This window comes from Trichosurus vulpecula, chromosome 4 (genome assembly GCF_011100635.1).
Source record: "Trichosurus vulpecula isolate mTriVul1 chromosome 4, mTriVul1.pri, whole genome shotgun sequence".
Classification (NCBI taxonomy): Eukaryota; Metazoa; Chordata; class Mammalia; order Diprotodontia; family Phalangeridae; genus Trichosurus; species Trichosurus vulpecula.
The window spans coordinates 216,587,808-216,603,759 of NC_050576.1; the positions used below are offsets into that span (position 1 = coordinate 216,587,808).

Consider the following 15,952-nt stretch of genomic DNA (forward strand, 5'->3'; position numbering starts at 1 on the left):
ACTGAAAATTAGGTAGATGCCCACTGCCGACAGAATAGCTAAACAAGGCTGAACACACACACAAACAGTATTTGATGTGTAAATATATTAAAAATAAACAGGGAAATGGGTGAGGGCAGGGAGGGGGAAAGGAGGATTTTTTAAATTAACTAATTAATTTTTGGTTTTCAACATTCAGTTCCACAAGCTTTTGAGTTTTAAATTTTCTCTGCCTCCCTCTGCCTCCCCCCTCCCCAAGATGGCATGCAATCTGATATAGGGGAAAGGAGGATTCTGAAGAGGTAGGGGAGAGATGAGGAGGGAATAGTCACAAAACAGGCCCAAACTTTAACCACAGAGGGCTACAAAGGGAGTAGAAGAGACCCGGAAAGGACATTCCAATGAAGAGATTGCCAGCATTGATCTCTTTCTCTTTCTTTCTTACCACGTTTTCCTTTGTAAAGAAGATGAAGGGTCAAAAAGAGGAAAACAGTATAATAAGATACAATGGTAGAAAAATACATCTCTCACAACCGTGAATGCAACGAACACAAATCTTTCCATAGAAGAGAGTCAGCCGAATCTAACTGAAAGCAGAATCCAACAATATGTTGTTTATAAGAACACATTTGAGACATATATTTGAAGAGAAGTAGGTAGAGTGAGGGATTAGAATAGAATCTAGATGAATAGGTGGTGGCAACTGTGATCTCAGACAAGACAACAGCAAAAATAAATGTTAAAAGAGTAATTCAGGAATTATTATACTATATTATACTTAAAAGCACGATAATGAAATAATATCGACAATAAATATATACACACTCATTTGCATTGTATTTAAGCACTCAAATGCAAATGCCATTCTTAGTTTTTTTGTTGTTGTTAGTCATGTCCAACTCTTCATGACTCCATTTGGTGTTTTCTTGGCAAGGATACTAGGGTGGTTTGCCATTACTTTCTCCAAGTCATTTTACAGATGAGGAACTGAGGCAAACAGGGTTAAGTGACTTACCCAGTACCACATAGCTAGTAAATGTCAGAGATCAGATTGGAATTCAGGAAGATGAGGCTTCTTGCCTCCAGGACCACTGTTCACTGAACCACCTAGCCACCACCTTAGCTTGCTGGCATACAAAAATAGGTGGCAAGCTGCATTTGACCCAATCTCTGCAGTTTGCCATCCCTTGACTTAAAGGAAAAGTATATTGAACTACAAGAAGATATGGACAGAAAACCAATGCCCACTAGATATTTCAATGTGCCCCTTTCATACCTACAAAAATCTAGCAAACAAGAAAATATTTAAGGACCTGAATAGAATTTTGGAAAAGTTAGATTTGACAGCCTTCTGGCAATTAATGAATGGGTAAGAAATATAAATATTTCTTAGTGTCACATGGCACTTAAAAAACTTGACCATGTGCTCAGATATAAAAAAATTCAAAGACAAATGCAAAAATTTAGAAATACTAAATATACTTTATTGAACACTATGCAATAAAAATTATAATCAACAAGAAAAATTTGAAAAAAAGATTATGATTTAAATGGAGACTAATATAATCCCCCCAAATAAGTGGATTAAAGAAAGAAATTATAGAAGCAATAAATAATTTTATCAAAGGAAATTACAGCAATGAAACAACTTTTCAAAAATTTTGGGATGCAGTCAAAGTAGTTCTTGGGAAAATGTATAGCTCCACACACATTTATTAACAAAAGAGAAAAAGAACAGATCAATGAATTGGACATGCAACTAAAAGAATTAAGTGATAAATCAAAAAACCCCAAATAAATGCCAAACTGGGAAAACTGGAAAGCAATCTGGCAGAAATTAGGTTTAGAGTGACATGCTACACCATATACCCAAGCTATAAATAGATACATGATCTGAAAGTAAAAGGTCATATTAAAAAAATAATAAAAGAGAATGGAAGGAGATACTTTTCACAACTATAGCTAGAGGAAGAACTCTTAACCAAATGAGTATAAGAGGTTATCAGAGAAAATAAAATGGACAATTTTAGTTAGACAAAATTGAAAACCTTTTGCACAAGCAAAATCAATGCAATTTGAATTTAAAAAAGAAGCAGCTAATGAGGAAAATATTTATATCGAAATTTCTCTGATACACATCTGGTATCCAAAATACATAAAGTATTGAAACAAACATATAAGAACAAGAGCCACTTTACCCATTGGTAAATGGACAAATTTGAACAGGCAGATTACAAATGAATTATAAGCTATCAACAACTTTATGAAAAGATGCTCTAAATTACTAATTATAAAAATACAAATAAAACAATTTTGAAATTCCACTTAATATCAATTATATGTTGGCAAAGATGACAAAAGATTAAAATAGCAATTGCCAAAAGGTCTATGAGAAAAAAGGCACACTAATTCCCTACAGGTAGAACTCTAAATTGGTCTAAACATTCAGGAAAGCAATTCAGGATTATACAAAAAGTAACTAAATTGTGCATATCCTTTCACCTGGCATTACCACTACTCATTGGCATATACTCCAAAAGAGGTCAGAGACAGAGGGAAGGAATCATATGCACATACAGCAGCAGCATTTTTTGTTGCATCAAAGAATTAAAAACAAAGGTAGTGCCCACTAACTGGGGAACAGCTCAATAAATTGAGATATATGAAGGGAATATATGGTGAAAAATGATGACTTCAGAGAAACCTGAGAAGACTTGTATGAATTAATGCAGAGTGAAATGAGCAAAACCAGGAGAACAATTTACACCATGGCCACAGTAACATAAGGGAAACAACTCTGAAAGACTATTCAACTTTGATCAATGGAGTGTATGATCATGACTTCAGAAGACCAATGATGAAGCATACCATCTACCTCTTGTCAAGCAGTTGATAGACTAGAGATGCAGAACAAAACTCATTTTCAGACATAGCCAATGTGCTAAATTATTTTGCTTGACTATTTGTTAAAAGGGAGGCCTTCTATTTGGAAATGAGGGTAGGCATTTTCAATGGGTTGCAATTACGACATAAAAATACATAAAAGAACATGAAAAAAAAAATTAAAAATCCACAGAAGAAAGCAAAAAGATGCAGGAGACCCAAACAAACAGAGTATATTAAATTTAATATATACTTTAAAATTGCATGTAACCAGGAATTCATGGTTTTGCATACAATCTTTTTTTTCTTCTTTGTATGCTAAAGTGTTTATGTTTGTTGACAATTGTTAAGCTCATAACAAAAAGAAATTGTTTGAAGGTGTAAACCCCCAATTCAAGAATGGCAGTGTTTTTATAGTGGAAATAGCACTGGATTGGGAATCAGGAGTCCTGGCTCTTCTACCTAATGAGGTGTGTGACCACCAATAAGTCCGTTCATATCTCTGAGCTACAGTTTCACATTTGTAAAGTGAGGATACTGGACCAGATGACTTCTTTAAGGATGAGATGATTTCCCTGCTCTATGATTCTATAAATTGGCACCACAGAATTCTCTATATCTCATTCTAACACTTTTTTGCATGAGGATTTATGTCTACTTTCCTCATACTTTGGAATGGCGTGGTGTATCTGATTTGTAGCAGCAACTTCTATAGGTTGAGAAGGTTAAGGAAAGTATAGCATTCAATTCAACAAGCATTTATTAAGCTCCTTCTATGTGCCAAGAGTTGGGACCAAAAGACATAAACAAAAATTCAGTAGTCCCTACCATCAGAGCTTACATTCTCCTGGGAGACAGTAATGACATATCACATAAATATAGAGTAAATTATAACAGCTGGCAGCAGAAGGGTTCCTCTGGGCTAAAATGAAGTGGAAGAAATTGTAGAATCATTCATTCGACAAACATTTTTGGGCACCTTCCATGTTCAAATTCATAGAACACATAGCACCGCTCATAGGGACTGGAACCAATCCAAGTGAGCTATGGAAGCCAAGAGGGACCCTTATGTCCTGGATCCATGGTTATTCTGATAACAATGATAGCATAAACGTGCTATCAAGTCTTTCATTGCCAGATCACCAGGGTATAAGCTTAACATACCCAATGGAAAAACTGTCCCACTTTTAGGAAGGAAAATCTGACACAAAGGGAGTGGAGTCCTGAAGTCTTTTAACCCCATGGCAAAAGTAGATGGCCGGATTAGACTTGATATTATATAAATGTCTGAAATTAAGGCCCCAAAATATTGCCTCCTCTACATTCTTCTAGTTTAATATGAGATATTACTCAGACTTAAGAGGGAAAAAATTAGCTTCTTTCTCCAGGGAGGCAGCTGAAACCAAAGGTTGAAATGAGAACCTGATTTTAAAATCTGATATCCTGCCTAAATTGTTTTTCCCTAAGGCTGTATAGCAGGACTATATTTCTGAAGCACCCTGTTCTTCCCCAGTTTGTTTCTTGCACCTACCTTGAGGGCTAAGAGCATTTGAAGATATTTTTAATTAAGCACGAGGGCTGAGGATGAACGCTTACTCACATTTCATAAGCCTCTGCTTTCTCCCTTGCTTCCCCCTTCATGGGGTGGGGTGGGGGGAAAGGAAAAAGAGAGAGTAATGTCCAACTAGATGAGTAAGAGTCGAGGCCAAACTAAAAAGAACTTTAAAAGTTACTTCAGGCTGCCTCTGAGGACCTATGTCTCTTTCCCATCAGTGCCTTTACCAGAAGTGATGAATTTTTCAGTAGCAGTTTTCTACTCAGCCCCATCTCAAAATGAGTATTCTCCTTTTAATGGGGTAAAGGCTCTGGGGTGCCCCCATGAAATCTCCTGGCATTCCCTTGAGGCCATAAACCTTTCATTATCACTAAACCCAAATCTCAGTTTAGCTACTTCCCACCCTTAATCCCATTCTCCAGGCTACTGGCCACTCCCATCAAGATCCTCCCTAGACACCCCCTCCTTCTCCAGACACCCCAGACTACTTGGCTACCCCTAGATCCCTGTCTTTCTGTATATAAGATCCATCTTGTTTCCATGAAAGGGCTCAGATTCATTCTGGCTGCTTGTCAATAAAGCTTCACAGGGGCTCAGATTCTATCTAGTCCACTTACATTAGCGTTACAAGGGCTCAGATTCAATCTGGCCTGTTGGCATCGGTGATACAAATGGTCAGATTCCTTAAGAGTCTGCCCAGCATGGCGGATCTTTAATAAACTTTGTTTTTCTTTCACTAAAAGAAGGTTTGGGTCGAATTCATTCGGGCAGGACCTGCGTATCACTATTTCAGGGTCCCAGCACCCCTAAACCTCAACACTTTCCTTAGTTATTCTGCTTTTGCACTTGTAACTTTCTTACTCCAGTAATAGTCCCACACCCCTACTGAAATCTTTTTCTGCCTTCTAAGGGGCTGCATTAAACAAACAAATCAACCTAAACAATGTTTATATTTTAACCTGAGAGTAATTGGGAGCCACTAGAATTAACTGAGTAGGGGAGTCAAGTGTTCAAGGAAAATTACTTTGGCAGGACTTTGTAAAATGGAATTGAATGGGGAGACATGAGGCATGGAGACCAAGTAGGGGGCTGTTGCAATAATGTAGGTGAGAGGTAAGGAGGGCCTAAACTAAGGTGGAAACTGTGCAGGGGTAGAAAAGCAGTTCAGATATCTGTAAGATATGTCATGTAGGTAGAAACAACAAAATCTGGCAGCTAACTAAATATAAAGGAGTGAAGGAGGGTAAGGAGATGAAAATAATGTTGAGGTTATGAACCTGGGATACTTAAAGGACAGTGGTCCCTGTAATGGTAATAGGGAATTTTCAAGAGGGGAAGGTATGGGAGATGAGTTTGGTTTTGGACATGGTGAGTCTAATATGGCTCTGGGACATTTACTTGGAACTGGCCAACAGGCAATTAGTGATGTGAGACTGAAGATTAGGGGAGAGACTGGGGCTCAATATATTGATTTGGAAGTCATCCACATAGAGATGACAATTAAAGCCATTGAGAACTGATGAATTTACCAACAGAGTGAATAAAGAGAGAAAGGGCCTAAAACAGCCTTGCAGAACATCCATAGTTAGGATATGTGATATAAGTGATGGAGACAGAAGAATATACAGACAAGATGAGAACCAGAAGAGACTAGTGTTACAGAAACTCAGAGAGGAGCAAGGATTCAAGAAGAAAAGGTGGTCAACGGGATCCAATGAAGCACATAGATCAAGAAGGATGAGACTTAAAAAGATGATCAGACTTGGCAATTAAAAGATCACTGAGAACTTTGGAGAAAGCAGTGAAACTCAGTTGAGTGATGAGGTTTGGAAGTCAGACTGCAAAGGGCTAAAGAGAGAAGAGGATGTGGAGGAGTATACATAATTTTTTTCTAGGAGTTTAGCTGAGAAAGGGAAGAGAGATAAGGATGATAGCTTTAGGGGACGGTAGAGTTTAGAGAACAGTTTCAAAAGACCGAAGAGACAGTGAGAAAGAGCAACAGAGAGAACAACAAAGACAGAGACAGAGAGAGAAGGAGGTACAATTGCAGTTGCAATCTGTTGGAGAAGATGGCATAGGAGTGTAGTCAAGCTTTCATGTCTCTTCCCCACTCTAATCCATCCTACACTCAGCTGTCAAGGTGATTTTCCCCAAAAGTCTGATCCTGTCTCTCCCTTGCTCAATGAGTTCAATGGCTCCCTCTTTCCTCCAAGATCAAGTAAAAAGTCTATTTGTCATTTAAAGCTCTTCATAAACTAATCCTTCTTTCCTTTCTAGTCTTCTCACACGTTATTTCCCTCCATGTACCGGCTATATTGGCCTACTGTTCCTCAGCTATGACATCCCATCTGCTGTCTTCATGCCTTTGTACCAGCTGTCTCTCAATCCTGGAATGCTCTTCCCCCACCCCCACCTCGACCTCTCTTGGTTCCCTCTTCACTTCTCCCCCCTCACCTCCACCTTTCTTGGTTTCCCCTTCACCTCTCCACCTCTCTAGGTCTCCCCCTCACCTCTCCTGGTCTCCCCCTCACCTCTCCCTGCTCACCTCCACCTTTCTTCATTTCCCCTTTACCTCTCCATCCCACCACCTCTACTTCTCTTGGTTTCCTTGACTTCCTTCAAAACTCACCTCAAAGCCTACCTTGAACAGGAGGCCTTCCTCAGTCTCCCTAGATGGCTAATGCCTCCCCTTTGGGACTACCTTGATCATTTATTCTTCATATATTTTATATGTTCCTAGTTATTTATATATTATCTCCTCCCACCCCCATTTAAATGAAAGCTCCTTGAAGTCAAGGGTTATGTTTTTTTGCATTTCTCTCCAGCACTCAACACAGTATCTGGCACAAATAAGTACTGGACAAATGCTTGTTGACTGACTGGCTCAATTTTCTCTCAGATACAAGGCTCCCCATCTGAGAAGGGAGGAAAAAAAGTGTAGGAAGATTGAAAAAGGAAGAAAACTTCTGGATAGCTTCTGTAGGGAATGAGATAAGGAATCAATTAGGGAGGAATAACAGGACTGATCTGATTCAGTGCAGGCTCAGTTGAAATTGGGTAATGAGAATTTATAATATACCCAGTCAGCTTGGTTGTGTGACTTCTTCCAGCTGTGTTCAGCAGCCTGTGAGTAGGATCAGAGGACACAGATGGTGGCAGTAATCCCTGGCCGAGGTTTGACAAGAAAGGAGTGAGGGATTCAGGAGCAGAGGACAGTGTAGACTTAAAATGGCTAAGTATAGGGTCAAGACAAGAAAGAGAGGAAAGTGAAGTCAGACCATTTAGCCTTGCTAAAGTACTTAGGCACTGGAGGTCTCAATGAAGACCAAAAATAGGTATGGGAGGATTGAGGCATACAGAGAGATGGAATAATAGGAGCTGTAGTCAGGTCAGTTTCTAATCAAGGAAGTGGAATGCTCATGAGTAATGTTAAGGTCTAATGAATGACTATCCCTAAGTGTGTCTTCGAGGTGAGGAAAAAGAGTAGATCCTGAGATTTAAAGAGGCTGAGGAAGTGGGAGGTTGAGAGATTTTATGAGAGTATCAAAGTCTTCTAATATAAGGGCAGGAGTTGGGGAGGAGAAGAGGAGACGGGAATTAACATTTATTAAGTGCTTACTATATGCCAGGCACTATGCTAGGTACTTTACAAATATGATCTCGTTTGATTATGAGACAAGTCTGAACTCCTTGACAAAGGAGGGAGAATGAATGATCAAGAGTCTAGTATACTTTAAATATGCTCATTATCACTAGGAGCTCCAAAGTCTGAATTTTCCTAGGAAGACATGAATAAACAAATCAAGAAAGAAATGTTTATCTGTCAGAGGTCCATGTGGAGCTCCTTTTTCTATGAATGGGGCCCCAGAAATATTTATGAGGTTCATAAAAGTAATTTGGGAGAGAAGGGACTTAATCTGAGGTCAAGGCAAACCCGAATAAGGCCATTCCCCAGTGGCTCCAGCATCATTCCAGATCTTGCCCTGTCAAAACATCAAAGCAGCTCTAGGAATCAGCTTTTCAAAAAAATGGGGAAAATGGCCAAAATGGCATCCACTTCACTTTCTTGTTTAAATCGGTCAATTGTGCCCACGCTACTGTTAAGCCTCTAAGGATGGGTGGATCTGGTCTGTTTCCTTGAACTTTCACCACCATGCGGTAATAGGAGAAGGTTGAGCCACATTCAAAAAGGAAATTCTAAAGCTGTATCTGAGAATGGGAATCACTCTGCATTCCAGGAAGTTTCAGACCCATACAGCCAAAGAGAGGAAATGGCATGATCCTGCTTAAGTCCCTTCTCCTTCACTGGCATGAATGGAAGCTCTAGTCATATGACTCGATTCCCATGCTATTTGTAGATTCTAATGGTACTTAATAGTCTTGGTATATTTCCAGTGAGATTAACAAACTTTTAAACCCTGAATGTCGCAAGTGAAGCTAAGTGAAAACCAAAAAAATTCTTGTAGCTTCCACTGATGGAAGTCATAAGCGAGGGAGAAAAAGAAAGGAAAAGGGGAGAACAAAAGAAAGAAGGAAAAAAGAGCGTGAAACAATAGAAAGCAACTTGTCAATGCCAGATGCCTCTTCCAGTTCTGGAACATTGTAGAGACTATGGAGAGTTAATCTTAGAGATTAATAATATTGGGGAGGCAGAATGGCATTGTAGATAGAGGCTAGAATTAGAGCCAGGAAGAAACCTTTTTCTGAACCTCATCTCTGATATTTATTAACTGTGGGACCATATGTCAATCACTTAACCCAAAACAAAGGTTCTCAACTTGTGAAATGGGAATGATCCCTGTAAGACCTAATTCACAAGGTTGTTGTTAGGTTCAAATGAGATAATCTATGAAAATCGCTCTGTGAACCTTTACATACTAAAACAAAATATGCACAGAGAGGAAACAGTTTCTAAGAAAGCCTTGTTCTCCTACAAAATACCAATGGCTGTCATGTGTATATTTCAATTTAATCCTCACAACAACTCACTGAGGACCATCAGAAAGTTTAAGGTCAAACAGTAAATATCAGAGGTAGATTTGAAACAATCTCTTTCTGCTATATATACGCTGTGTGTGTGTGTGTGTGTGTGTGTGGCAGGGGGAGTCTCAAAAAGGGTGAGAAGAGAAGAATCAGTGTCTTCATTCTGTAGTTCAATCTTCCAGGCAAGTAAAAATTGAGTAAATGGAATAAATGTCTGATTAAATATTAGGCTTATTGCTTGCCTGTTAACATTTTCATGGAGCCCTACGAGGACTTCCTTACAAACAAGCAAGGAACTACTACTGTTTTCTCCAAGCTTGGAGGAACTGAACCTTGAGGATGTCACAGATGACTGCACAGGTAAATATCGACATTATATCTACATTAACTTTCTTTACCTTCAGAGACTTCCAAAAATGGTTGGGGAACCAGATTCGGGGTAAATTTCCTCTCCTATCTCTCAGGACAGAAAGAGTTTTAGCAATGGAAGCTGTCAGAGCACAGCACAGAAGAAATTTTCCCATAACCATCACTGGAGCTAGTCACCAAGTTTATGGGAGGAAAAGCTGGCTAGCCAAGGTCCTAACCTGTCACACCTAATAAACAAAATGCAAGATATCTGGAAAGGAGTGAGTTTCACTGCAAATACTGAATGAGAGCAATGAGGAAGAGCTGATGGGGAAATTTAACCTCCAGGAGGGGAAAAAAATCATGATACTGATGAAAGGGAAAGGGAACTTGCCAGATGGAGCTCAACATAGCCTTGTAAAAATAACCAGGCAGGACCACCACTGAAATGCACACACCTGAAACCTACATACAAACCTGATGCTGAGGGCATTTCCCAGGGCAAAATCTCCAGGAGGAAGAAGGTCCCACCATGAAGACCAGGCAGCACATGAGCAGCTGGAAGCATTTTTCCTGCTCCTCATACTACCAGTTAAGTAGCAGATCTTGACAGAGCACAATTTCACCCAATAAACTCCCATACAGGGAAAGCAAAGAACTTTAGTTTTCTTAGCAAGTCATTAAGTGTATGGTAGAAACAGAGTTGAAATAACTCAGGTCAGGGGCTTTACCATTCCACAGAATGTATGTAAGAACAGATGTATCTAAGAAATCTAGATAAACGATCAGAGAGTAAGAACAATCCCATTAGGACCAAAGAGGCCCTCTAACAAAATTGTTTTCCCATTAGTTGACACAGACTTCACCTAAAGTTCAGTTCATATCTGTTTCTTTCTTAAAGAAGAGGACAAGAGTGCAATCATCTTAGTGCTATATCCCACGAAGTAAAAGAGAAATGTCTACTGAAGCATCCAGTTTGCCATAACCCAAGCAACTTCACACCTCAGGGATGTGTCTGCAATGGCTAATCACCAGAGAGACCACCTGTCTTCAGCTCCTTCGACAAACATTTATTAAGCTCCAATTGACTTCAAGGCATTGGGGGGAGATGGAGGACTGAGGGTATGGGGAATGCGGAGAAGTACAGGTGATCCAAAGAAGGTTAAATCAGACACATGCCTGTCCTCAAGGAGTTTACAATCTAATAAGGGTAATGTTCCAGTGATGAGTAGTTTATCTAAATAAACATAACAGAAATTATAATTTTAAGTTTATAAGAGATCAGAGAGTCCTGAGAGATTTACAGAAAAATGAACTATTTCTTTTTTTTTTTTAGGAGAAACAAAGTAAATTTATTTTACAAACCTTGCAAGATTTGGGCATACCTCCATAATGGAGGAGGCGAGGTAAAAGGGAACCTGCTTTAATTTATACTCTTTAATGAAAAGATTCCCACCCACCTCTATCCCTTCTCACCATTGGCTGGGAGGTGGGCTTACAGTTGAGGTGCGAAAACTACACAGAGGACCAAGGTTGATCCAGTCCATTCAGGTTTTTCTCTATCAGAACTCAACTGCCATGGTGGCTGCTGAAAGTCTAGGAGAAGAAATGGGGTGGGGGGGAGGAGAGACCTTCCTGGAGCAGAGAACAGATAGCTCACAGGAAGAAAATGAACTATTTCTAACTGAGAGGAAAGTTTCAGGGAAACCTTATGGAACGGATGGCACCTGAAATGGGAACAGGTAACAATTTTAGCAGACTAGCACATGGGAGAGACTCTGTTCCAAGGACAGGAGACAAGGAATGGGAAGGACCAGATCAGCGAACACCTATTAGTCAAATATGAATGGAGTATCAATATTTGAAGGGGAGTACTATGGAATAAGTGTGAAAAGGTGAGTTGGAGTCTGATTATAAACCAATGCGAATGTAGGTTGAATTTGTATCTCACCCTGTAAGTAGCGGAAGGTAGGGCACAGAGAACCCCTGCATCTTTGGGAGAAGAGAAGGTTAATCATACATTACCTTATATTAAAGCATCCAAAACTTATCTTAGTCAGCTCCAAGAATTAAGCCTGATAAGGACAAGAAGACTCCAAATAAAGGCTGGAACCTCAGCACCACCCCCCACCCCAAATCAAAAATGTACTTCTCCTAACTCTTTTTCCAAAAATGGAAGAAAGGAAAAGGAGAAGAGCACACACGTGTGAGCTGACAGTTCCCTTAGCAGTGATAACACACCTACCATGCATTTGCATAATCGAGTTCTTGCTGTAAGATGGCAGATTTACAGAGTAATATAACAGCTTCTTGAAAGCCATTATGGGAGCATCATGCAAATATTGCAACTATGTCGAGGCCATATGATAGAATGCCTTGAAATATCATAGCAAAATAAGAAATGCCTCCTAACCACCACCACCGCCCTGATCCCAGAACTGTACTAAAAAATATAACAAACAAACCAAAAAAACCACCCACACGACCAGGTTATTCAAAACCAGAAATCTAAGTCAAATTAGAGACAAGAAAACAGTGAGTATACCAGCAAAGAAAACCTAGAGAATCTCAGAAATGTAAGTATCATGGTCTTTGATATTACCTTAGTTACCTGAAATTGACTCTGCCTCCAAGCCAGATGTGAACTGACTCCCTAGCTCAGACAGAGACTGAACTAACAAGTTAGTTCTGGAAAGCCTCTCCTGAATCACCCTGACTTCACCAACAACAGATGGTACTGAGGCAGGAACAGCAAGATGTGGTGGAAAGGACACTAAATTTAGAGTAAGAGGACCTAGGTTCAAATCATGACTATCACTTATCGCCTATATGATCTTGGACATTTCACTAGTTTCCTAGTCAATCAAGTGAAGGTGCTGTCCAGAATCCCTGCTTGGTCTAAATTCTGTGATGCCAATAATTAACACATGCTCCAACTCTGGCATCACTGTGGACCCCAATCTTTTATTTAGGCATTGCCATTCTTTGCTTGTCTAGAAGATACATAATGCATATGATGTCTACTTAGGGACCGATAAATTAGCGGTAATGTCAAGAAAATTCCCATTTCATAGTTAAGGAAGCAGAAACACGCACGCACACGTGCACACACACACACACACACACACACATAATCTCACTTCCCTATGAGTCAGTGGAAAATTGGGCTGAGAGTTCTGGTTTTCATAAGACAACACCCGGCAGACCAGGTCAAGCACTGGTGGTTAACAGGAAATGGAAATGCTTCCAGGCTGAGTGTCTGAAGCCTTAGCCTAAAACCTGTTCATGCTATCATAGCTATTTATAACAAGGGAGTTCAAAAAACTAAGAACTGTGACCTTCATCAGCATCTAAACATCTCAAAGCATATTCAGATAAGTCAATAAGCAATAACAGGAAGCACAGGGAGACTTCTTAAAAGCCTCTCTGAAATCAGAGTCCCTTTTCAGAATCCTCAAGGACCTGCCCTGCTATCATAGTGCAATTCTCTCCTTTTACAAGTCATCTCGAGTCATCTCTGCATGAGCACCTCTTGCTCAGTTGTGTCATGAAAATTATTCTGAGGATATATGTGGCAAACCACCACTGAAACCTGGGCAGAACTTACAAGTCATATGACCAGCAAGATGGTAGAAGAGTCACTTTTTCCAAACCACTTCAACCCTCCAATGGGTTAGAAAAAAGTATTCTAAAAAGAATCTAAAGAGAAGAAAGCTCTACCTCACATAAAGGAGGGTGGTATACAGGAAAACCTCATTTTATTGTGATTATTGTATATTACCATACTGCATATTATTATTGTGCTTTGCAGATATTGCCTTTTTATTTTTTAACAAACTGAAGATTTATGGCAACCCTGCATCAAGCAATACTATTGACACCATTTTTCCAACAGGATGTGCTCCCATAGTGTCTCTGTGTCATATTTTAGTAATTCTCATGGTATTTCAAACTTTTTCATTATTATTATATCTATTATGGGGATCTGTGATTTTGGGGGCACCATGAACTGTACCCACGTAAATAGATGGCAAAATTAATAGATAAATGTTGTGTGTGTTCTGACCACTCCACTGACTAGCTGTTCCCTGTCTTTCTCCCTCTCCTCAGGCCTTCCTATTCCCTGAGATACAATAATATTGAAATTAGGTCAGTTAATAACCCTATAATGGCTTGTAAGTGTTCAAGTAAAAGGAAGAGTTAATCAATGTGACCAACTTCATTGTCTTATTTTAAAAAACGGTCACATCCAACCAATCCTTCGGCAACCAAATCCTCATCAACCAACAGCCGTCAACATCAAGGGAAGACACTCCACCAGCAAAAAGATTACAACTTGGTGAAGGCTCAGATGATGGTTAGCATTTTTTAGAAATAAAACATTTTTTAATTAAGGTAAGTACATTTTTTTTAGACATACTTCTATCGCGTACTTAATAGACTATAGTCTAGTGCAAACATAACTTTCATATGCACTGGGAAACCAAAGAATTCATGATTTGCTTTATTGCGATATTCATTTAATTGCAGTGGTCTGGAACCAAGCCCACAATATCTCTGAGGTATGTCTGTGGTGTAGAAAGACCACAAGAAGGGAAATTGAGATCTAGGCTCTAACTCCAATGTGACCACTGGCTAAAACTGTACGAGCTAAACAGGTAAACAGTACTGTAGTGATGGTAGAATAAAGTAAAGCAATTATGTAATGTAAATAATGTAAATTATGTAATAATGTAAATGTATATGATATAAAGCAATAATCAGCAATTATTATTAACCTCTCTGGGCCTTAGTTTGTTTCCTCATGCGTATAAAAGTAGAAGCTGGACAAGATGACTGTTAAAATCCTTTCCAGTTCTAGCAATTATGTGATGTGTTTATGCTGCTACTAGAATTATTAATGACAACTTACTAAAAGACTGAATGGAGAAAAGGTTGGGATGTAGATTCAACATGCCCACATGTGTGAATTTAACAGTAAATCTTGAGATAAAAGTATTTCTCCCTGCATAAAAATTAACAGTCATGACCCAGAGCTGATATTCAAACACCTGTGTAAACATAAACTGGTAAGTCTGGTTAATTAAGCCAACCTGCCTTATTTCTTTCAGAAGGATCAAGTCATTACAGGTCAGCTGCCTTTATAAACTGATTCCAAGAAACTGCAGTTTGTTTGCACTATAATTTTATTGTGGCAACTATTGCTTGAAAGGAGTAGAAGCTCCCAGAAGGCAGGGACCTGGTTTCTACAGCACTTAATGCAAGGATCAGCAACTCTTTTAGCCCTGAATGTCCTCACTAATAAAAGGCCAAACTTATTACAAAGATAATATTGCAGTCATAGAATTCTTTTATTAAATGGTTTGACCCAAAGTCCTAAATTTCCTTAATTTAATGAACACAAGTTTGTCGCTAGACTACCAAATGGCCTGGGATGGGGGGGACACAGGCTATTTAAGACTTGGGGGAAAAAGTCAATCTGATTTCTCTGCCAACTGTTAAATTGTCATTTGGCAAAAGACCAATCTTCCCACTTCCGTCACATTCAACCACAGCCACTGAGACAGCTTCCTTGAGTTCTCTCTTCTTGCTTGTGCATTAGTAAGCTAGTGATGACTGTAATGTATCCTATGAGCAAGCTGAAAGGGTCACCCCAAGAGCAACAGCACAGTCCATGCCTGGATTTTCTTAGAAGAGCCACAAAAATGCCAGCTTATTTTAAAAACTTCAAGTCTGGCATGGGATCCTCCCTCGATTTCTGTTTAAAAATGAACTAAACCTGAGACATAAAACCAATAAAGTTACATTCCAGAACTTCACTTTCCACCCCACTCCCACCTTCTGAACTTTCCAAAAGCTCCCAAATTCTTCTTTTTCCTCTACAGTTGAATATCTTACCAAGTTCTTTTGAGCCTTGACTTTCACTGGCCAACTCTCCCATTTTTACCAGGGCATCAAAATAACCTTTGGCAGCAAACGTCACACCTAAGAGAAAACAAGATGAGAGCTGGTCATTTCCTTGGAAAAAAAAAAAGCAACCCAAAACTCAAGTCGTGACATTTGGCAAGCACCCAGGCACCATTAAAGCCATTCTGTAACACGCCCCATTTGTGTTTCCTTTGTATACAGAAGTATTCAACACTTGATTTCTGGTTTCACTTCAACATTGGTCTCTTGACATTCCAATAGCACATAGTAATGTCA

The 15,952-nt window shown here is 39.3% G+C and overlaps 1 protein-coding gene across 4 annotated transcripts in view; it reads right to left on the reverse strand.

Moving 5' to 3' along the window:
• Positions 1 to 15,952, reverse strand: part of BAIAP2 (BAR/IMD domain containing adaptor protein 2) — a 171,514-nt gene that overhangs the window by 109,275 nt on the left and 46,287 nt on the right. For all 4 annotated transcript variants that reach the window (XM_036754695.1, XM_036754697.1, XM_036754698.1 and 1 more), the window contains exon 3: positions 15,647 to 15,733. In XM_036754695.1, coding sequence (XP_036610590.1) covers positions 15,647 to 15,733 — 87 coding nt within the window. The remainder of the gene's footprint in view (positions 1 to 15,646; positions 15,734 to 15,952) is intronic.